This window comes from Mytilus edulis, chromosome 6 (genome assembly GCF_963676685.1).
Source record: "Mytilus edulis chromosome 6, xbMytEdul2.2, whole genome shotgun sequence".
Taxonomy (NCBI): Eukaryota; Metazoa; Mollusca; class Bivalvia; order Mytilida; family Mytilidae; genus Mytilus; species Mytilus edulis.
In genome coordinates, this window is record NC_092349.1 from 8,108,567 (window position 1) to 8,134,291 (window position 25,725).

A 25,725-nucleotide genomic window follows, 5' to 3' on the forward strand; every position below is an offset into this window, starting at 1 on the left:
TTCAATAACTTCTCAATGTCATATCTAAAATTTATAAAAAAAAATATAAATTAGGTTATCTTTACAAATATAAATCAGTCACTAAAGTTTAATGAAAATTGCTAAAAGCACTTTGAGGATATTGTCCGAAAACTGGGAAATCCCCTTTTTGTAATGAATAAAACCCCAAAACTCAGAAACGTAAAATCTAAAATTTATAAAAAAACGAGAGGGAGCTCACGTCAATAGATAAAAACATTTCATAAAAGTTTCATGCAAATTGGTTAAAGCGTTGTTAATATCTGACATATTGATGACAGACGTACAGACAGACGGATGGAGAGACAACTGTATACCATAATACGTTAAAACGGACGTATAAAAACTAAGTCCATTTATAAGTAATATGCAGGAAAACAAGAAATATTTTTTTACAAAATTTCCTTCTAGATACTAGCTTTTCATCATAAACAAGCTTCGTATATAAGAAAGGTATTATTAAAATTTTCAAGACTTTAACCAGAGTGAATGAAATGTTAACAGGCAGAAAATCTAAGTGCATTTAAATGTAAAATACGGATAAACAGGATTTTTTTTTACAAAATTCTTATTTCTGGATACTTTCTTAAAATGATCATAAACAAGCTTCCTCTCCAAGTGTGGTAGACTTATAAGTTCATTTATAAGTAAAATACGGATAAACAAGATTTTTATTTTTTACAAAATTTTCTTCTTGATACTTTCTTATGATCATAAATAAGCTTCTCTCCAAGTTTGGTACAAATCAAGCTTATCAAAATTTCAAGGACGTACAAAAACTTTAACCACAGGGTGAATATTTGTGGAAGCCGCGGCTTCCGACGGAATGTAGAATCGCTTTGTATCGCTTTTCCGACAAAAGTCGCAGGCTCGACAATAAACGGGACACAGATGATGCCCCCCTTTGCATATCATATAAAGTTATAAAGGGACATAACTGAAGAACCGTAAAAGTCTTGTGTACAAGTTTTATAACATTTGGTTTAGGCGAACTAAAATTAAAGAACGAAAACAAAAAATTCCGCAATTTTTCCATTTGTAAAGGGGCATAAAATATAATAACTCTAGAACGGTTGAAGTGACGCCACCAAAATTTAAACTTGATCTGTGTTTTGTGGTAGTTAGCATTGTTTGTAAGTTTTATGACATTTGGTTGAGGCAAACTAACATTAGAGAATGGAAACCAACTTTGGGGCGTACTGACGGACAAGGGTAAAACTTAATGCCGCCTCCCCTAAGGGGAACATACAAATACATTTCAAGTTTTCAACTACACTTGTTATATTCAGGAAATAATGGGTGCAAATATATATAATCATTTGCTAGTCCAGGTTATGGATTATTCTCACCTTTTGAAACATAAAATTTCATACAAAAAAGGTTTACACCAATGCCATTTGTTGCAAGACAAAAAGAATCTATGCATGCTTTGGTAAATTCAATTAGAAATGTCAAAACTGACCAAAAATAACTTGCACCAAATTGCAAGTCTAACTGTCTTATTTTAATGAGCTATTAGACAGAACTTTATATCAAAAACGAAAACTAAGCAACATGGTTTTATTACATAGAGTGTTTTAACAATGCATAACAAAAGTATTTTGAGAGTAATTTTACATTTAGTATTTGTTTATGGTAAATAAATTAAATGTGCTGTGAAATCATAATGCTGTTTAATATACACATCACATTAACAAACAAACAACATTGGTATGATTTTCTCTTCTTATATTTAACATGTTTATAATGATCGCAGGTATTTTTTTTTAATTATAATTAATAAGCAGAATAGTTCTATATATATTGATCTATTTTATTATGTTCGCCGAACTTTTAATGTATATTATTTCTATTTTTTGTAACAAATGTACAATATTGGTATGATTTTTTCTTCTTGCAATATCTAGTGGTGTTAGTCCTCTCCATTTAATGTTACAATCTGCTTCATGTTTTAACAACAATTCAACAACCTTTACATGACCTATATAACAAGCCATAAATATGGGGGAAACTCCTGTTCTAATACACTTATTAATGTCAGCCTTATTGTTTATTAACATCTGTATTACTTCAGTATGTCCATTACAACAAGCAATGTACAGAGGTGATTCACCAGTATCTTGACACTTATTAATGTCAGTATTATTGTTTATTAACATCTGTACTACTTCAGTATGTCCTTCCTGACAAGCCATGAACAGAGGTGATACTCCATCATTATCTCTACACTTATTAATGTCTGTCTTATTGCTAATTAACATCTGTACTACTTCAGTATGTCCTTCCTGACAAGCCATGAACAGAGGTGATACTCCATCATTATCTCTACACTTATTAATGTCTGTCTTATTGTTTATTAACATCTGTACTACTTCAGTATGTCCATTATGACAAGCCATGAACAGAGGTGATACTCCATCATTATCACACTTATTAATGTCTGCCTTATTGTTAATTAGCATCTGTACTACTTCAGTATGTCCATTCTGACAAGCAATGGACAGAGGTGGTACTCCATCATTATCACACTTATTAATGTCTGCCTTATTGTTAATTAATAGCATCTGTACTACTTCAGTACGTCCTTTCTGACAGGCAATGGACAGAGGTGATACTCCATCATTATCTCTACACTTATTAATGTCAGCCTTATTGTTTATTAACATCTGTACTACTTCAGTATGTCCTTCCTGACAGGCAATGAACAGAGGTGATGATCCAGTATCTCTACAATGGTTTACATTACTGTTACAATGATATAAGCACCATGTAACCAGCTCAATATCTCCAATAAAACAACACTGTATTAATGGTGTGTCTTCATTTTGTGTGTTATATAGACTTGCCAATTGTTTCTGTTTTGATATTTCTATTCCATTCAAATGTACAAGGATTCTTTGTCTGAAGATTTGATCATTCATATTGATGTTACAGAAGACATCTTCTATCTTTCCTCTAAACCAGTCATCTATCATTCTATTTATATACATTTGCTGATATCTTTCTGATACATCTATTAAAAATTCATTTCTTTTGTCTTTTTTTTCAAAAACAAACCTTTCACGAATAAAATGACTTGAAGCATTATTAATTAAACAATAAATCATAACACTGCCAAAGTAAAAAGCAAGAAAGTCAAACAGCTTGTCATGAATAGTTCTGTATAAATCACCATCCTTTCTGATAAATGTATTAGTTAGTGAATCCAGCTCATCACGAAGTACCAATCGAGATGTTCCTTTGACTACTTTACAAGCTTCATAGGTGTTCTTTATAATTGTTTTGATATCTTTATCAACATCTTCTGTGAGCCATTCTTCTTTAAAACGATTGTTAAACATGACACAAAGAGCAAGTGCACAGTATTTGACATGTGCTCCCTCTGTTTGTAATTTATCTATCTCTTCTTTGTAAACTGTAAATGGATTCTTAAAGAAATCTTCCATTATCAGATTTTTGTTATTGCTGTATAATTGACATAAAAGAGGAAAACAGTCAAACATGTCATAAAATATCTTGATCTTAGACGCGTTTGATTTCAAGTAAAGTTCAGCAATAGATTGTTTTTCTGTTTCTGATAAGTGTTTATCTTCTGACAAAAGATTACATTCACAGGACTGATTAAAAGATAAAGATTTCATTTTTTCATCCTTAAAAACCTGAAGTCAGTACAAGACATGATTAATTTGACTGTTTTTTTTTCTATTAATGTTTTGATTTTTTCCATCAGATTTTTCCAGCTTTCTAACTTCATAGGATTTATGGTATATGTTCCACAAAAGTCATCAACAACAAACAGGATTTTCTTACTTGGATTGTACCACTTGATGATTTCTTCAGGGCTTGTTACCGGTAAAATAACAAAGCCTTCTTCTTGCATTTGTAGAGCAACATGACGCATCAATGATGATTTTCCTGTTCCCGAACTTCCGGTGACAACAACACAGCCATTTTCTTTAATACATTTTAATACACTCTTTGCTCCATTTGTTTCTATAAACATTTTATCATCTTCTGTCCAAGTTTTTAATTCCTCTTTAATTTGACCTAAAAAGAAAGAATTTGATATTTCTTTAAAATTTACAATTATTTTGAGACTCACTTCTGTGATTTTGTCATACTGATATGTACTCATATACCTTATAAAATTTATAAAACTTTAGGACTTGAGCTTACATGATCAAAGTTATTCCTCAATAAAAGATATAATGGTTTTTATATCCAAACAATATCTTTTTATAGAACAAGCTCTCTGTGAGTATTGCATGGCAAGATATAGTCCACTGCCGGTTAAAAATTTATTGTATTGAAACAAAATTCTAACTTGATCTATAACTTGTCATGGTGTAAACTAAATTATTACAAATATCAAGTTAATATCTTCAAGAATGACCAAAAAAAACGTGCGGAAAACTGATTATTTTAGTGAATTTTAAAGTCCAAGCTCTGCAGAAAATCATCAGGCCGGAACAAAATTCAAATTTGAACTGTAACTTGTCATGACAAGAGTGCACACACTGAAACGTCTCCCCTTCTTTTCTAATCATTGATATTATGTTGATAGTCCTAAATATAAAGCATTACTACAACTACCACATGAACTTAACTTGATCCAATAAAATGAGGTCAAGGTCATATAAACCAGACAAGAAATACATGTACACATTACAATCATTCTTTACACTAAGTATAGTTGACCTATTGCTTATAGTTTCTTAGAAACAGACTTAACCAAGAAAACTAAACATTGACTACTGAACCATGAAATTAAGGTCAAGGTCAGATGAACCATGCCAGGCAGACATGTACAGCTTACAACTCTTCCATACAACAAATATAGTTAACCTACATGTATTGCTTATAGTATAAGAAAAACAGACCAAAACACAATAAAATGCTCTGCTAGGTGCAGCTTAATACGACCACAGAGTTTGAACCCTGAACAGTTTGGGCTAGTATGGACACAACATTCAAGCTTGATACAGCTCTGAATTTGAATTGTGATTAAATATTTGACACAGCATAATTTCTGTCACAGAATGAATGTGGTCTAAGAACTTAAAACATATTAGATTAACCTAGTATGGTCCAATATCCAAAATCAAAATACATTAGATTCAGCATATCAAAGAACCCCAAGAATTAAAATTTTTATGAAATCTACCAAAGTTTAATTTTGGACCCTTTTGACCTCAATGTATACCAATTTGATAACCGGGCCAAAATATAAAAAATCTAAATTCATGGTTAGATTCAGCATATGGAAGAACCCCATATATTCAATTTTTGTTGAAATCAAACAAAGTTTAATTTTGGACCCTGAAATGGACCAACTTGAAAACTGAGCCAATATTCAAAAATCTAAGTACATGTTACGATTCAGCATATCAAATTCAATTTTTGTTAAAATCAAATGAAGTTTAATTTTGGACCCTTGGGACCTTAATGTAGACCAATTTGAAAACGGGACCAAAAATTAAGAATCTAAATGCACGGTTAGATTCTGCATATCAAAGAACCCTAATAATTCAATTTTTGATGAAATCAAACTAAGTTTAATTTTAGACCCTTTGGGCCCCTAATTCCTAAACTGTTGGGACCAAAACTCCCAAAATCAGTCATAATATTTCTTTTGCGGTCATAACCCATGTATTTAAATTTCATAGATTTCTATTTACTAATACTAAAGTTATTGTGCAAAAACCAAGAAAAATGCTTATTTGGGCCTTTTTTGGCCCCTAATTCCTAAACTGTTGGGACCAAAACTCCCAAAATCATTCCATACCTTCCTTTAGTGGTCATAAATCTTGTCTTAAAATTTCATAGATTTCTATTTTCTTATACCAAAGTTATTGTGCGAAAACCAAGAAAAATGCTTATTTGGGCCCTTTTTTGGCCCATAATTCCTAAGCTATTGGGACCATAACTCCAAAAATCAATCCATACCTTGCTTTTGTGGTCATAAACCTTGTGTTTAAATTTTATAGAGATCCATTCACTTAAACTAAAGTTATAGTGCGAAAATCAATGTGTCTTCGGACAACGACGACCACGCCAATGTCATACCAATATACGACCACAAATTTTTTTTGCGGTCGTATATAAACTTAACACTAAGCAATGAACTGTGAAAATGAGGTCAAGGTCAAATAAAACCTGGCAGACTGACATGCACATCAAAAAATATTTCCATACACCAAATTTAGTTGACCTATTGCATATAGTGTTCGAAAAACAGACCAAAACACAAAAACTTAACTTTAACCACTGAACCATGAAAATGAGGTCAAGGTCAGATGACACCTGCCAGTTGGACATGTGCATCTGACAATCATTCCATACACTTAATATAGTAGACCTATTGCATACAGTATTAGAAAAACAGTACAAAACACAAAAACTTAACTATAACCACTGAACCATGAAAATGAGGTCAAGGTCAGATGACACCTGTCAGTTGGACACATGACAATCATTCCATACACCAAATGTAGCAGACATTGCTTATAGTATCTGAGAAATGGACTTGACCACGAAAACTTAACCTTGTTCACTGATCCATGAAATGAGGTCGAGGTCAAGTGAAAACTGTCGGACGGGCATGAGGACCTTGCAAGGTATGAACATACCAAATATAGTTATCCTATTACTCATAATAAGAGAGAAATTAAGAATACTAAAAATCCTTTTTTTTTTTCAAGTAGTCACTGAACCATGAAAAAGAGGTCAACAACAATGTACATATGACAGACGGAAACTTCGTAATATAAGGCATCTATATACAGAGTAGGAACGGTCCAGGTCTTCTACCTACTGAAATATTAAGCTTTCAAGAAGTTAGCTAACGCCCCTGCTGCCACTGGATCACTATCACTATGTCCAGCTTTCTGCGACAGAAATCATAGGCTCGACAAAAATCAACAATTCAGGATTGGGAAAGTAAATTATAAATAGGACAGATTTTTCTAAAATATTCAGGGTAGATAGAGTTTGATATGCTAACCATATTTCCCCTTTCAGTTTATCTCAACTGGCTCTTGTTTTCTAGATACTAATCAAAACTGTAGTGTTCCCCCTATGTTATATTTTTATAGCCATAGTGGCCATGTTGATTGCTCAGACTGGAGGAAAATTTCAAACTATATAGTTGACATCCTTTACACATGATACATGAACAGACAAACTTTGGTTTCAATCAATTGAACAGTTTAACAGAAGGAGAAGAAAAGTTTAGAGACAACAGACTTTAAGATAAAACAAAACTTACATCTATGACAACTAGCCCAGTTGTTAATTTTAGAGTAGAATGTTTTACACTTTACCTGACAACAGACAACAACAACTGACACAAAGTGACAACAATAGCTCCTTTGATGCTTTAGGTCAGGGGAGATAAAAACCCAAAATACAAGAAATATAGTAAATATTGAAGGTAAATTCCCTTGTTTCACATCCTTAGCTATATAACTCTACAACCTTTTCTATATGAGTATAATGTACCTCTGATGTTCCACGGTATTGGGTCTTTCAATAGTTCTGTGACTTCCGTGTGTTCAGTCTGTAAAGCAATGTGGGAAACTTGTAACTTCCTAAGATTATCCGTCACTTCTGAGTGCTCTGTCCCTAATATATCCACTGTTTGTCTAAGTTCTTTTATCTTTTCCTGTGATTGTTTGATTTCCAGCATAATTTCCTGATTTGACTGATCTAAGATTTTCACCTTTAACTCTTGGCACTCTTGATTCATTGGCTGACCACCCAATCTACTTACTGCCTACAAAAATATATGGAAAAAATGGAGAATGTGTCCCCATGGACACAAGAGATGCCCCCACTTGCATACAACATTATTTAATCAAATTGCTTGAAAGCACTGAACAGTAAAGATTGCTTCAATTTATCAGTGGGAAGTAATATTAAATATGGCATTGGTTGTAGTTAATTTGACAGATATTCTAGACAAAGGAAGATAACTCCAATTTAACAATGACATAATTTATATTTTTAGATAAGATACTGTAAATTATTGCATGCATTTATTATTGCGATTTTGTTATTTTACACTAAAATGTGATTTTAATTTTTGCGATATTGAGAAAAAATCTGTTTTATTCATATGAAAAATTTCAAAATGTGAGTTTAAATTATTGCGATTATAACCATGTCGCAATTTTCGCAATAATAAAAATATCGCATTTTGAATTTACAGTATTAGATTCCTGCATCTTGTTATGTAATTTTTTTGTGCCTTGAATATCTGAGCATATATTACATTGATAAATTTCTTGAAAATTTATGGATAGGATGTATATATAGAATGTTATGATCAATGCACTATATTTTGTGTATCAAAAAGGTAGGGATAAGCCTTGGAACATTTATATATCAAGTCAGTCTCATAAGGTTTTGATTGCATTTCATGCAATCTTTACCTAAAAAAAATGCTTTTACAATTCTTAACTTTCTTTGAAACAAGCTATTGGCTTAGGGATATTGGTTTGCAGAAAAACCTAATTAAACCTCCACTTTTGATTTATACTAAAAAGAAATTGAATTCCCTCCATTTGTATATAGCATTTGAAAAAGTGTAGGAATCAATACACAGCTAGTACTATATTAAATTCTATCAAATTACTTCTTCATGCAGAAGATGCTATATTCACTATAAATAATTTATCAGTGGAAGGCAAAATTAAACATTGCATTGTATAAAGCATTGATTGTAGTTGATTGGTGCTCGGCAGGGGGGAGCTTTATACGACCGCAGATGTCGAACCCTGAACAGTTGGGGCAAGTATGGACACAATATTAAAGCTTGATACAGCTCTGAATTTGGATTGCGATCAAATTTTTGACATAATTTGAGTTTATGACACAAAACAAATGTCAAGATCTTACAAATCTATTGCACAATATTGTGCAATTAAAGATTTCTTCTTTTAACTTTTAAAAAATTTGGAATTTGAGAAATTTGAAGAAGAAAAATTGAAAACCATTACCACCCCCACTTTTTTTTCAAGTAGACCAAAACCTGGCATTTCTTTATACAAAATATACAAGTAGTGTAAGGGAGGTAAATCCGAACATACGAAACATTGTATGTTCAATGTTTTAAAATTACCTCCCTTACACTGCTTTTAAATTGTCTAAATCGTCCATTGACCAGAAATTACAAGTTTTTTCCCATTTTTGCCCCTTATTCCGAAACACTTTGAGTCATAAACCCCCAAAATCAATACTAACCATCCCTTCATGGTATGGAAACTTGTGGTTCATTTTCAGAATGATTCATACACTTAAACATAAGTTATTGTTTGAAAACTACAAAAATGCTCATTTTGGGGTTCATTTTTTGCCCCTATTTCCTAAACTCTTGACACTATAACCCCCAAAATCAATCCCAATCTTCCTTAAGTGGTATTGAACCTTCTTGTAAAAGTTTATAGAGATCCATATGCTTAAAACACAAGTTATTGTCTGTAAACTAGAAAAATGCTTGTTTTTTGTCACTTTTTGGCCCTTAGTTCCTCAACTGTTTGCCTAATAACCCCTTAAAATAAATCCAAACCTTCTACTTTTGGTTTTAAACATTGTGGTACAATTTCAGAACAATGAAATGCTAATACACAACTTTTTGTCTTGAAACTAGATAAATGCTGTTTTTTGCCCCTTTGGGCCCCTAATTCCTAAACCTTTGGGATCATAACCCCCAAAATCAATTCCAAGCTTCCTTTTGTGGTTACAAACATTGTGCTAAAATTTTAATGATTTCTTTTTACTTATTCAAAAGTTAGTATCCAGAAAATCCGTCTTTGGACGACACTGCAACGACCATTGATACTTTTAGAAGAAAAAAAATGAAAAATTTAGCAATTTTTCCATTTGTAAAGAGCATATCTCTAGAACAGTAAAAGTGACAGCACCAAAATTCAAATTTTATCTGTTTTTAACGGTAATAAGCATTGTGTATAAGTTAAATAACATTTGGTTGAAGCAAACTAAAGTTAGAGAATGGAAACCAACTTTGGGACGTACATACCGTTCAGATAAACAAGGGTTAAACTTAATGCCCCCTCCGCTTGTAAAGGAGCATAACATAACAACGGTAAATGTGACACCACCAAAATTCAAACTTGATCTGTGTTTTGTGGTAATAAGCATTTAGTACAAGTTTCATAACATTAATTTGGTTGGGGCAAACTTAAGTTTATAGAGAACAGAAACCAACTTTGGGACGTACGGATTGACGGACGTGCAGACGTACAGACAGACAAGGGTTAAACTTAATGACCCCTCCGCTACGGCAGTGGCATAAAAAAAATAGTATTCAATCAAACCTCCATATAATTTCATTGCTCATTGAAATTGTGAAGAAAAACAAATACATGTTGGATCAAGGATTTTACAAGAAGGCACACATTAACATTTTCACTTGTAACAGATCCCCTGTCCCCTCATAACCTGTCAATGCTATGTATAAAATCACTGATACTTATGTAACACTTACATTAGATATATTACTCCATGCTGTATTGAAATCAGCAGTGGCCATTTTGTTACTATCATGATGAGCTAATATATTTCTGTACCATTTAATCCTGGCTAAATCAGCTCCTGGAGTTGTTTCCACTGGTAGTGGAAGTTTGTCAAATCCATTGATTGGCTGAGTAACAGATGTTAAGTTTCTAATCAAGCAAATCATCAATGTTACATCAAATGTTGTGGAAACGGGTGCACCTATAACATCGAAAGAATTATAATTAATAACATCTATAACATAAAAAGTAATAAAATCGGGTACACTGATAACATCAAAAATATTTGAATTAAGTTCACCTGTAACATCAGAAGTATAAATAGAATCAGGTACACCTATAACATAAAAAACATTGAAATTAAAAAGTAAAATCACAAAATTACTAACCTCATATTGGAAAATCCCTAATCACATGGCAAAATCAAATGACAAAACACATCAAAAACAAATTTACAACAACTGTCGTATTCCTGACTTGGTACAGGCATTTTCAAATGTTGAAAATGGTGGATTATTTTCGTCATGTTCCTTGCACTAAATAATTAATTTGTTCAAACTGAGATAAGATTTTTAAATATACCATATATACAACAGTATTTTACCATAGGATGTCAATGGTTTATTGTACAACCAAAGGAAAGAAGCAATATCAATTCTGAGGTGTATTCAATCATACATATACCGGTACTCTCTATATTAACATGATTAACATAAACTCATCATTGATACCAGGACTAAATTTTATACATACGCCAGACGCGCGTTTCATCTACAAAAGACAGTGACACTCGAATCCATGTTAACATGTTAAACTTAAATTCGTTACATTGGGGTTTTCTTAGCCATGTAACATGTATAAACATACCATTTGTTGGAAACAACAGATTCCACTGAGCCTGGTTCAAAACTCTCTTTAATTTCAAGTCATCAAGAGTGTTGTAATTTGTGTTCAGTGTTGAAGGGAGATAAGTAGGTGGAAATTCTCTGTCAAAGTAGGAACGGACTGCTCTTGGTGCCACTCCTTTCAATAACAAAGCTAAGCGTACATAATTCTCTTCTTCTTCCAAGAGGGGTGCCATCATTCTAAAAGTCCTTCTATTTACAATTTAAACCTATACCATTCTTATTTAATGGTTCATGCGGTCCTGAAAAATAAAAAATAAATCTACAAATGATATTTCAAAATAGCAAAACCTTAATCATCAACAGAGCAATAAGCTACATTTCCTTATTTAGAATATTGATAAGAGGGTTTTCGCTCCTGCTGTGTAAATGTATTAGGAACAATGTGGTAATCTATAATACTTAAAAAACGAGGTCCAATTTGTTGCATGACGCAACCAGATGCTCCGCAGGGCGCAGCGTTATACGACCAAAGAGGTTGAACCCTGAACGGTTGGGGCAAGTATTGACACAACATTCAAGCTGGATTCAGCTCTAAATTTGGATTGTGACTAAATAGTTGACACAGACAGCGTAGGTTTCGGACACAGAATGAATGTGGTCTAATGAACTTGAAATATTTTTTTTGCCTTTGAGCAATTCACTATGCTGTTGAATATTAATCCTCTCAAAAAAATGTTTGAAGAAATTTTCTTTTTATTTATGAAATCTGAAATGAGAAAAATTTAACCCCCTCCCCCCATTTTTTTTCACATCCCCCTTTCCCTTTTTCCAAAACTGATCTCAATTCAAATTTCTAATGGAGTTTGCAACAATAACTACTCATTTAAATACATCATAAAATATTAAAATGTAACAAAAGGTGCTTGTTATCACTGAATGGTAAAGATTGTTTTAATTTATCAGTTGGTAATAAAAGTGAATATACATTGTATATTGTATAAAACAATGATTTAAGTTGATTCAACTACTATTCTGGACAAAGAAAGATAACTCCAATCAATTGAAAATTTCTTGCTATTGAGCAATACTGTGCAATTGAAAATATTTGCTATTGCTGAATACTGTGCAATTGAAAATTTCTTGCTATTGCACAATACTTAATATAATAATTTTGGATCCTGATTTGAACCAACTTGAAAATTGGGCCCATAATCAAAAATCTAAGTACATGTTTAGATTCAGCATATCAAAGAACCCCTTTCAGTTTTTGGTAAAATCAAACTAAGTTTAATTTTGGACCCTTTGCCATGGCCCTTAATGTAGACCAATTTGAAAACAGGACCAAAAATTAAGAATGTACATACACAGTTAGATTCGGCATATCAAAGAACCCCAATTATTCAATTTTTGATGAAATCAAAGTTCACTTTTGGACCCTTTGGGCCCCTTATTCCTAAACTGTTGGGACTAAAACTCCCAAATTTTCAATTTTTGAGGTCGTATAAAAATGAAGAATCAAAGAATTCAACTAATACAGGACAATACTGTTGATTAAAAATTACACCATTCCAGGCCCTTTTGTTTTCCAAATAATTAGTATTACCGATAGTTAACAAGTTATGGGTCAAATCCAATACTGAAACAAATAGACCACTTTCGAGTTCATCCGTCACTGGGAAAAAATCGTCAATTATGCGCGCCTTCATGACGTCATTTACCAGATAGAGGGGATTGCCTGTATCCCTGCACTGTTAATGTTCATCAAGTGTCTTTACAAGTGATCATCATTGTGCAGGATAAACTAGAAATAATGTTTGTTTTGTAAGTACCTAATCACAATTCCCTAATGATAGCAGTGCTGATTTTCAATTATGAGAATTTAATTTGTCGAATAATTCGTGCAATTATAGTATTTTAGTATTCCAACCACTTGCTCAACATTGGAACAAAAGTGGTGATGCACCTATAAATGCACGAATGATGTTCACTAAAACCAGAGTTTTTGAAGGAAATGCATGGAACTCGAAAGTTGTCTATAGCCATGTGTCACATGTACATGTAGTTTCAGGTTGTATGTACATGATGTATGTATGTTCTGTATATTCCTCCTCTATTGGGAGCACTACCAAGGGTTATGATGTAAAGGCGGACATTAAGCATGTACACTGTACGGTACAGATTTAATGTGAGCATTTGCCTTCCCAGTTGTAGTAAGAAAATTAGGATGGGCCCAAACAGATAGATCTTGAAACAGAGAAAAATGCACTTTTTTGGGATGTTGTCTCTTTGACTCATTCCTCATTTCTATTCTCAATTTTATTTTAAAACTGTTCACCTTATAATCAGCATGACTTTATCAGATGACAATACAAATACTATAACTCCTGACTAAACATCAGCTATAGTCGTTACGGTATGTACTTTAATTCAGTCATATCCCAGGTGTGTTCTAGTATCATACATTTTACATTCCTGCTTGGATTTAAGACAACAGACTACTGAATTTTCTTAACCATAGATCAACAAAATCAAAACAGTGATGTCAGTTAAGAGATAAAATAGTCCCAAACATGACAAAACAATTCAAACTAAAGAACAATCTATTATATATCCCACATTGCCCTAGCTAGCAGATAACACATTTTTTCATCTTACCACTTTTCCATTTACATGCTGAAGAAGTGAACGAAAACGCAATAAATAATGTTTTAAATTAGCACGGAAGTAAAATATGTTGATTCAAGAAGAAAATTGGATTGTCAACTCTTATTTCTGTTCATATTCTGACTAAAAGAAACATGATATAAGTACCAAATCATGAAAAAGAGGGTACAATTTATTTTTAAATATTTTGACAATACATGGACTAGAATATATCTATACTTTGACACATTCCCCATTTCCATTCTCAATTTTATATAGTACTAGAACACACCAATGATATTGCGGGTGCGTGACTGAATTAATTAAAGTATATAACTATACATGTGTATAAAAAAAATATCTGATACTAAAAGTCATGCCAATTATAAGATGCACAGTTTTCTCTGCTTTCAAAATCTTTCTGTTTGAACCCGTCGACCTGGAACTTATCAATTATTGGTAATATTAATTATTTGGAAAACAAAAGGGTCTGGAATGAAGTATATTCTAATCAACAGCATTGTCCTATATTAGTTATAAATAAAGTTGAATTCTTTGATTCGCTGTTTTATGGCATGCTGGCTAACAAATTGAAAACTGTACCTTATAATACGCCTTAATTTAAGTCCAGATTTTTAGTATTCGTATTGTCATTGAAAGTCATACTGGTGAAAATACTAAAATAGGGAACTATGTGACAAAGATTGAATTTAGTAGTGTCAACCCTGTGGTTATGACCCATGTATATAGCAAAATCCTAAATACACTGTATGGTGGTGCGCCTGTGTCAGATGCGTACAGATAAGGTAATAGGTAACAGGTGAATATACTATTGGTTTCGGTATCAGATTCGACCCTGAACTTGTTAATTATTGGCAATGTTAATTATGTGGACAACAAAAGGGTCTGGAGTGGTGTAATTTTTAATCAACACCTGTCATTGTCCTATATTCATTTGTGACATTACCTATAAATAAAGTTGAATTCTTTGATTTGTCGTTTTTACCCAATGACGGCTGACAAATTGGACCTCGTTATTTTAGTATTATAGCAATGTATAAGTAAGTAAGCTGTTTCTCATGTATGAATTAAGTTAAATTATGTCCCCTTACATAATCAATTTAATAATACCTTTTTGGTTTTTTTCGGGGTCAGAAAATTAAAACAATTCATGACCTTTGCTTCGAAAATAAATAAACTATCTAATCAATCTGACATACAACATTGTACAATGGTAATGACATTCTTTGTCCCAAAAAATGATCTCATGTATGTAAAGAAACCCCTAATGCTAACTCTATTTCTGCAAAATATGGGGGCTCATTGAATAAGTAAAGACCCCTTAACCACTTACTTCTCCACAACCAAATGCCCCGCAGGGCGCACCTTTATACAACCGCGGAGGTTGAACCCTGAACGGTTGGGGCGAGTATGGACACAACATTCAAGCTGGATTCAGCTCTAAATTTGGACTGTGATTAAATAGTTGACACAGCATAGGTTTCTGACACAGAATGAATGTGGTCTAATGAACTTAAAATTTTTGTTTTGCCTTTGAGCAATTCACTATGCTGTTGAATATTAATCCTCTCAAAAAAAATTGAATCAATTTTCTTTTTATTGATGAAATCTGAAATGAGAAAAATTTACCCCCCCCCCCATTTTTTTTCACATCCCCCTTTCCCTTATTCCAAAACTGATCTCAATTCAAATTTCTAATGGCCCCAAGCAATAACTACTCATTTAAATACATCATAAAATATTAAAATGTAAAAAAAGTGCTTGTTATCACTGAATGGTAAAGATTGTTTAAATTTATCAGTTGGTAGTAAAAGTGAATATACATTGTATATTGTATAAAACAATGATTTAAGTTGATTCAACTACTATTCTGGACAAAGAAAGATAACTCAAATTGAAAATTTTTTGCTATTGCACAATATTGTGCAATTAGATATTTCTTGCTATTGCGCAATACTGTGCAATTGAAAATACTTGCCATTGCACAATACTGTGCAATTGAAGATTTCTTGCTATTGTGCAATACTGTGCAATTAAAAATTTCTTGCTATTGCACAACACTGTGCAATTGAAGATTTCTTGCTATTGTGCAATACTGTGCAATTAAAAATTTCTTGCTATTGCACAATACTGTGCAATTGAAGATTTCTTGCTATTGCTGAATACTGTGCAATTGAAAATTTCTTGCTATTGCACAATACTTAATATAATAATTTTGGATCCTGATTTGGACCAACTTGAAAACTGGGCCCATAATCAAAAATCTTAGTACATGTTTAGATTCGGCATATCAAAGAGGCCCAAGAATTCAATTTTTGTTAAAATCATACTTAGTTTAATTTTGGACCCTTTGGACTTTAATTTAGACCAATTTTAAAACGGGACCAAAAATTAAGAATCTACATACACAGTTAGATTTGGCATATCAAAGAACCCCAATTATTCAATTTTTGATGAAATCAAACAAAGTTTAATTTTGGACCTTGATTTGGACCAACTTGAAAACTGGGCCAATAATCAAAAATCTAAGTACATTTTTAGATTCAGCATATCAAAGAACCCCAAGGACTCAATTTTTGTTAAAATCAAACTAAGTTTACTTTTGGACCCTTTGGACCTTAATGTAGACAAATTTGAAAACAGGACCAAAAATTAAGAATCTACATACACAGTTAGATTCGACATACTAAAGAACCCCAATTATTCAATTTTTTATGAAATCAAACAAAGTTTAATTTTGGACCCTTTGGGCCCCTTTTTCCTAAACTGTTGGGACCAAAACTCTCAAAATCAATCCCAACCTTCCTTTTATGGTCATAAACCTTGTGTTTAAATTTCATAGATTTCTATTTAGTTATACTAAAGTTATGGTGCGAAAACCAAGAATAATGCTTATTTTGGCCCCTTTTTGGCCCCTAATTCCTAAACTGTTGGGACTTCAACTCCCAAAATCGATCCCAACCTTCCTTTTATGGTCATAAACCTTGTGATAAAATTTCATTGATTTCTATTTACTTATACTAAAGTTATGGTGCGAAAACCAAGAATAATGCTTATTTGGACCCTTTTTTGGCCCCTAATTCCTAAATTGTTGGAGCCAAAAATCCCAAAATCAATCCCAATCTTCCTTTTGTGGTCATTAACCTTGTGTCAAAATTTCATAGATTTCTATTTACTTAAACTAAAGTTATAGTGCGAAAACCAAGAAAATGCTTATTTGGACCCTTTTTGGCCCCTAATTCCTAAAATGTTGGGACTAAAACTACCAAAACCAATCCCAACCTTCCTTTTGTGGTCATAAACCTTGTGTTAAAATTTTATAGATTTCTTTTCACTTTTACTAAAGTTAGAGTGCGAAAACTAAAAGTATTGGGACAACGACGACGACAAGGACACAGACGACGACGCCAACATGATACCAATATACGACCAAAATTTTTTTAATTTTTGCGGCCGTATAAAAAGCTCATGCTGATGTAATGTTACCAAAGAACTTCCAATTAAACCCATAGAAATCTAATATAGCTGCACTTGTGTGAAGAAAAACTAGAGGCTCTTAAGAGCATGTGTCACTCATCTCAGTCTATGTGCATACATGTATAAAACAAAGGACACAGATGGATTCATGACAAAATTGTGTTTTGATGATGGTGATGTGTTTGTAGATCTTACTTTACTGAACATTCTTGCTACTTACAATTTTCTCTATCCTGCTATCTATAATAAACTTGGCCCTTTAGTTACAGAGGAAAATATTTTGTAAAAATTTACAAAAATTTACCATGTTTACCTATAAGTAATGAAAAATTAAAAATGACTATAAAGGGCTGTATAACTCCTTAAGGGGTCAACTGACCATGTTGGTCAGTGTGACTTATTTGTAGATCTTACTTTGCTGAACATTATTGCTGTTTACAATTTATCTCTATCTATAATAGTATTCAAGATAATAACCAAAAATAGCAAAATTTCTTTAAAAATTACCAATTGGGGGCATCAACCCAACAACTGTTTTTCCAATTCATCTGAAAATTTTAGGGCAGATACTATATTGACTTGATAAACAATTTAACCCTGTCAGACTTGCTCTAAATGTTTTGGTTTCAGAGTTATAAGCCAAAATCTACATTTTACCCCTTCATTGTATGTTCTATTTTTAGCCATGGCACCTATCTTGGTTGGTTGGCTAGGTCACCCCACACATTTTTTAAACAAGATACCCTAATCATGATTGTGGCCAAGTTTGGTGAAATTTGGCCCATTAGTTTCAGAGGAGAAGACTTTGTAAAAGATTAAAAAAATTACAAAAAATAGGTAAAAAATGACTATAAAGGGCAATAACTCCTTAAGGGGTCAACTGACCATTTTGGCCATGTTGACCTATTTGTAAATCTTACTTTGCTGAACATTATTGGCATGTAGATTTTTATTTTAAGGATTCATAATCCTGAGTGTAGGGTAATAAGGGTGCCATCAAATAAATAGGTGAGAATGACAATTTAAGTCATTGAAACATTAAAAATTCAATTGAGTGTATAAGATTCAAAATTCAATTGAGTGTATAAAAGTCTGATTCTTTTTCAATTTATGCTATAGAATTTTTTTAAAGTGACTGAATTTATTGCAAGAATATTTATTGAAAGCGTAAATTTTTATTATTTTGACAACAAATTTGTGAAGAGATATTTTGTATTGTTCTTGTGTGCGTTGAGGCCATATATTTTGTTGACAGTAAAAATATGCATGCGAGTTAAAAACGAGATGTGTTAATCAAAGAGCTGAAAGCTCTGAGGAAAAATGACGCCACTGCCTCATATTGGGATATTTTTATGCAGGCTTGATTTTCACATACCGTAATAAGTTTAACATTGCAACATGTCTCGTAAGCATATAATTGATATTTGTATATGCGTGTGTGAAGTGAAGATGACAACTGACTGGTTTTTTAATACAAATGAACAGATCAAGAGTCAAGACTACCTGAATGATCTACAGTATCCAATGACTACTGGCTGGTTTTTTTTTTTGTACAAATAAATAGGTCAAGACTACCTGAATGATCTACAGTATCCAATGACTACTGGCTGGTTTTTTTTGGTACAAATAAATAGGTGATCAAGAATACTGGAATGATCTACAATATCCAATGATTACTAGCTGTTCTTTTGTACTAATAAAAAGGTCAAGACTATTTAAATGATCTACAATATCAAATGGCTACCGGCTGTTCTTTTGTACATACTAAACAAAGACTACCTGAATGATCTAAAGTACTCTAAGTAATGTGTAATTTTTTTCTTGCAATTACATTTTTCTAAATCAAGAATACATACTATAAAAAATAAAAGAAGATGTGGTATCATTGCTAATGAGACAACTATCCACAAAAGACCAAAATGCCACAGACATTAGTAACTGTAGGTCATCGTACGACCTTCAACTATGAGCAAAGCCCATACTGCATAGTCAGCTATAAAAGGCCCCCATAAGACAATGTAAAACAATTCAAACGAGAAAACTAACGGCCTTATTTATGTAAAAAAATGAACGAAAAACAAATATGTAACACATAAACAAATGACAACCACTGAATTACAGGCTCCTGTCACTTGGGACAGGCACATACATTAATAATGTGGCGGGGTTAACATGTTAGCGGGATCCCAACCCTCCCCCTAGCCTGGGACAGTGGTATAACAGTACAACATAAGAACAAACTATAAAAATTAGTTGAAAAAGGCTTAACTCATCAGACGGACAAATATACAAGTGGATTAGTATCCTTTCAACCCAAATGATTATGAAGAGCCTGTTGTAACAAGCTCTTATACCCCACTAGTCCTATAACATATGACTTCGCATTCTTATTAAATTTTTAACGTTTTTATACTGATATTTTCATTAGTTTTTTTAATTTTGAATGCGAAGTGTGACACATTGATAGTAAAAAAAAAATATCAGAACAGTAAATAGAAATAGTAAATAATGCTCCCGAGGTCATATGTTATAGGACTTAAATTACCCACATACTCATTTAATAAGTTACTAGTGACATAGTTATTTTATGTTACTTGAAGCAAATTCTATTTCTGTAGATTTATACAATAGCATAATATTGTTATACTTGTCTTATTTCACCTTGAAGATTAGACAAATAGGGATACTCCTTTGATTTTTTATTTCATGTCAGTCAGGTCCCTTTATATGAAACTTGAAACCACTTATCTGCCATATTGATATTTTATAACAACTCTGCTCAATTTGATATTCATTCTTTATAACCATATATCATAGTAAGCTAATTTTTAATTTACACTAATCCACAATCTTTCATGTCAAATTTCTGTCTCCATTTAAGTTTATGCTTTTGAACCATCATGGTATTAAATACAATTCCAAGTAATTATGCTGTTATAGTGGGTCATCATATATTCAACTTGGGTGGCATTCCAGTTATTGAAATTTGTGTCAGATTGGATAATGAACTAGACCTTTAGGAATTGATCTCATTATTTAATATGGAACGATAGTATGGGAACCATACCCGGTAACAAAATAAAACATGTCAAGCGGCAAAATTTATCACCAGAGATTACAAGTCAAGAGAGGATGGATAAGTCTCCAAAATGCTTGCCAAACTGGAAATTCAACAAGATCTCCAGACAAGGACGAACAAGGAATTGAAGCCAAAGTTAGTATTTATGTAAAAAGTAGTTGAGGGGCTGATTTACGCTATTGAACCAAACGAATTCCTCAAAAAAGCATGTCCAAAGAGAACCATAACTGCAGAGAAATTCAAAGAATACCACGCAACAATTATTGTGGAAAACAATCGAAAAGCAAGTAAAGAATAACTCTTACTGTGAGTTTATTGACATTCCACTAAGTAAAACACTGTTTTATGCAAACTCATCCTTTGTAAGACAGTGATCAGGTGATCGCGCCGAATCAGCTATGACGACACTGTTGTGCACGCATCAAACGTAGAGAGCTTCAAATCTGTTCTCCCGCCCCGCCAATAAATCGGCGGCGCTCTCTCAAACCGTTGTATTAAAGCCAGCATCTATATCGACAATTTATTCTGTCATACAGATACAGTCTGTTACAGACTCTACAGGTGTAACTTTGTAAACAAAGATGGATTTCCGTCTTATAACTAGTAGAAAGTGGACCAACACGGACATATTATATTTTCTTATAAAAAAGGCAGTTTTTTGTAAAACGAAAAGACTATCAAGTATTCCCCGATTAATTATATATCTTTAATGTTTAAACAATGTTTTAGTTTTACTTCACATAATCAATAAAGTTATAAAAATAGATTTATGAGTATCTTAACTACATTGGTTGGTACACTTCGATCTTTTTGGTAATAAGAAGGACCGGAGGTATGTAAACTGGTTCCCGGTTGATTATATTACTACACATGATAATACAAGCCGATTCCAGTTTGTATGTAAAATAGTAAATACGAAACCAAGGCGGAGAAATGTAATGGGGAAGAAAATATACGAAACCAAGCGCGGAAGGCAGAGAAATGTAATGGAAGTTCAGGTCAGCAGTATTGGAACAAGACGCTGAAAGCGTCATTTTCCAAAAAAAATAAACATATATCACTTATAGCCATAAACGAAAAGGGGGTGGGGTCATGTATGTAGCAGGAGCAATTCTGAAGGGGATGCGGACCACAGCTTGTTCTAGTTTGTGAATTGATATATAAGAACAAGATGGATGCTTAATATAAAAGCGCTATCTAAATAAAAAAAAAACCAAAAAAACAATGAAAACAATATATAATTTATTCAATAAGAACAATGCACTAACCTCATAGGGAGATTTTAGTGCAGTTCAATAATTTAATTTAATATTAAATTCCAAACCACTTATATAAAATGATTAAGTCTCTCAACGAAGGTTATAAATAATATAATTCCAAACCACTTATACATGTTATATAAAATGATAAAGTCTCTCAACGAAGCTCATAAATTATTTATAGCAACAATGCAAATACTAAACTTTAAACATAAATAAATATCTTTAACATGTTTATGTTTTTCTTTGTTGTGATGTTATGCTATTGTTTCAGAAAAAGGGAGAAGGTTTGGATCCATTAAAACGTTTAATCCCGCTGCAAATGTTTGCACCTGTCCTAAGTCAGGAATCTGATGTACAGTAGTTGTCGTTTGTTTATGTAATATATACGTGTTTCTCGTTTCTCGTTTTGTTTATATAGATTAGACCGTTGGTTTTCCCGTTTGAATGGTTTTACACTAGTAATTTTGGGGCCCTTTATAGCTTGTTGTTCGGTGTGAGCCAAGGCTCCGTGTTGAAGGCCGTACTTTAACCTATAATGGTTTACTTTTTAAATTGTTATTTGTATGGAGAGTTGTCTCATTGGCACTCACACCACATCTTCCTATATCTATTAACAAATGAATTCAAAAAAGCAATATCTATTCAATTTACCAAACATGTACTGAAGAAGTATCATGTAAATCGTTAAATATAGAAACAAGCAACTTATATTTTTTTAAACAAGGGACATAACAATTACCTATAATCCTGTCTGGCAAATGTATTTAGAAACAATTACTAATTAAAAAAAAAACACACACTGAAGCTAACATTTTTTTTAGTTGAGACAAATTTATTGTTAATAAACAACTGACAAACTGTACCAGAAACAAACACTGTTTTTGGAACAAACTATACACTAAGAACTACAACTTGAACTAGTGATCATGTTAAGTTAGGTCCGAGTACACAGTACTGGAACGTGCCAAATTCAGGCATTTTTAAGAAAAGGGTTTACTAAATGTGTTCAGTAAAATTTCAGCATCGAGTTAAGAAAAAATTCAGAAAAATATTTTCATGAGGGTATCGTCCTTTGATTTTCGTTGTCCACGAGTATAGTCCTTATTATCCCCGGCTTAGTATATATCTAGGATTTTGATTGGTTAACGCACGTCGTTACAAAACCCATAGCCCCTGGGTGTTGCTAACCCATATCCCCGGACGTTGCTAACCATTATCCCGGGGAACTTCACGCAAGTTTTCCTTAGTTCCATGATTGTTCCTTGTGAAATATTGAAATCTGTAGATTATCTATGATGTTTGTAATTAAATATTTAATTCATTAACGATTTTGTCCTATTATGCCGATCATTTACACTCATTTCATTAAATGCATCACTTGACTGCCACATTTTCAAGGAATGGGACTACTGACATGCTATGCAAATTACCCACGTTGACGTCACACCATCTATGGCGTAACGCTCACAACATTGAGCGCCAAATTTGACTCATTCCAGTTTCTCTGTCTCCGTATTAAAAACGTCTTATATTTGACTACCTGTAGGGTTCTACCAAAGGTAGTACCCTACACCCTGTAAAAAATATGTAAAATTTCCAAATTTCAATAAAACTTTTTTAGATAATGAAAAAAACGTTGTTTTCGCGTTACACTTTGTACCCGAATTTCCATAAAACTCGCCCGATTCGGACTAAGACCGGGGATAAATTCGTTATCTACGTTCATATCCGTAGATATGGATATTTTAACACCCTTCAGTACCCTGTACACCCTTCGGCTACGCCTCATGGTGTACTGGGGTACTTCAGGGTGTTAAAATATCCATATCTACGGATATGAACGTAGATAACTTATAGTGTGGACAGTGTGTTACTTGCCAAATTTTGTTATACCCCTTCCAAATTTATTTCTCCATGTTTTATGCCTCATATAGCAAGTTGGGGGGTTAAATTACACTGTAAAAAAAATTGGGTCATAAATATTAATGTAAAGTAGTGATTAGGTCCAGTTGAAAAAGGTAAAAAATTAGCACTTCGGAAGCTGTCAAAAGATTTCAAGACCCCCTTAACATAAAATTGTCCATATTTTGAGTTAGAGCTGATGAAGTTTTCTATAATTTTGATATAATTTATCCCAAAAGTGGTACAACACACTGTAAAAATATTATTGAGAAAGCGCAGGTGGGATTTTTTTAATTTTCATTTATTGTCTAAAAGAAATGCACTACGAAATAACTGTGTACTCGGACCAGTAAACTCTTACAATGTCTTATTTGTTGATAATATAAACAAAAATTGATTTAAAACAAGAATGTGTCCTCAGTACACGAATGCCCCACTCGCACTATCATTTTCTATGTTCAGTGGACCGTGAAATTGGGGTAAAATCTCTAATTTGGCATTAAAATTAGAAAGATCATATCATAGGGAACATGTGTACCAAGTTTGATGTCGATTGGACTTCAACTTCATCAAAAACTACCTCGACCAAAAACTTTAACCTGAAGCGGGACAGACAGACGGACGGACGAACGAACAGACGGACGGACGAACAGACAGAGGGACGGACAGACCAGAAAACATAATGCCCCTCTACTATCGTAGGTGGGGGCATAAAAAGTGGTAATATGTAGCATATAATAAAAATCAGAATGTTGTAGTAAAAATAATTAGGAATTTGATCTGCTTTGCATCCCAGAGATGCCGAAAAGTGAACTTGTACAAAATCATGTTTTCCGGGGAAGTGATGATGTACTTGCCAAAATAACAATTAATTCAGGTATCTAACATTGCTAACATATGTTGATGTCATGATAACACATTGATAATACTGTCTTGTTAAATATACCTTATTGTCAAAGAATGCAGCAATAGTGTCGTTATGATGGCCAAAGAAAAATGGTGATGATGAAGCATGAAATTCTGGAAATTGACCGTCTCCGAAAATATAAAATTCTTAAATTAAGTTATCGGCCTTTTCGCGCCAGACAACTATCATGACTATTGAAAAGACTAAACATTCACTTTAAATGTGTTTGGATTACCTCCCTTACACTGCTTTTAAATTGTCCATTAACCAGGAAACCCTTGTTTTCCCCCTTTTTTGCCCCTAAATCCTTAACGGTTTGAGCCATAACCACCCAAAGTCAATCCTAACCATCCCTTTGTGGTATGGAAACTTGTGGTATAATTTCAGAGAGATTTATACACCGTTTCAAGTTATTAGATGTAAACTAGAAAAATGCTTATTTGGACCCTTTTTTTACCCCTAATTCATAAACTGTTAGGATCATAACCCCAAAAATTAATCCCAACCTTCCTTTTGTGGATATAAACTTGTGTTTAAATTTCATAGATTTCTATTTACTTCTACTAAAGTTATTGTCCGGAAACCAACTGTCTTTGGAAGACGAAGACGTGATATCAATATACGACCTCATTTTTTTGTTGCTGTCGTATAAAAATTTAGTACTATATGAAAAAGGACGAGTTGGCGAAGGTAAGAGTTGACATCCATCCGATGACGAGGACATGTGAAATCGAAAGTAGACTTAATTTTTACTGTGTTTTGTGTTTTATGTATACCTTACCATCTGTTTCAGTCTGGTTAAATTATATTTATTAAACTGCTGCTGCTGTAAATCTTTACTTTGACTGTTCACACTGTGACAGTTAAAATTCTACTTCACACAGGTTGAGTGGGACGATTACCAAACAAACAAATCAGATAATTGTGCGACCTCTAACGGTCTATTTCTTTAACTGGTACCCGAACGTTATTGACAAGCAAGATTGACAATTTTAAAAAGTAGCCATACTCACTGAATATTTTACGCAGGGAA

At 32.9% G+C, this 25,725-nt stretch overlaps 2 protein-coding genes across 2 annotated transcripts; both read right to left on the reverse strand.

The window, feature by feature from the left end:
- Window positions 1-1,564: 1,564 nt before the first annotated feature.
- Window positions 1,565-25,635, reverse strand: LOC139527053 (uncharacterized). Its single transcript, XM_071322309.1, has 5 exons — window positions 25,474-25,635; window positions 11,421-11,700; window positions 10,526-10,755; window positions 7,519-7,792; window positions 1,565-4,065 (listed from the first exon to the last, which is right to left on the reverse strand). The coding sequence occupies exons 2-5, from the start codon at window positions 11,635-11,637 to the stop codon at window positions 3,656-3,658; spliced, it is 1,131 nt and encodes a 376-aa protein (XP_071178410.1). The 5' UTR covers window positions 11,638-11,700; window positions 25,474-25,635; the 3' UTR covers window positions 1,565-3,655.
- Window positions 1,827-3,464, reverse strand: LOC139529045 (ankyrin repeat domain-containing protein 50-like). The gene has a single exon (XM_071325281.1). It carries the CDS (start codon window positions 3,462-3,464, stop codon window positions 1,827-1,829), a length of 1,638 nt encoding a protein of 545 aa, XP_071181382.1.
- Window positions 25,636-25,725: the final 90 nt, after the last annotated feature.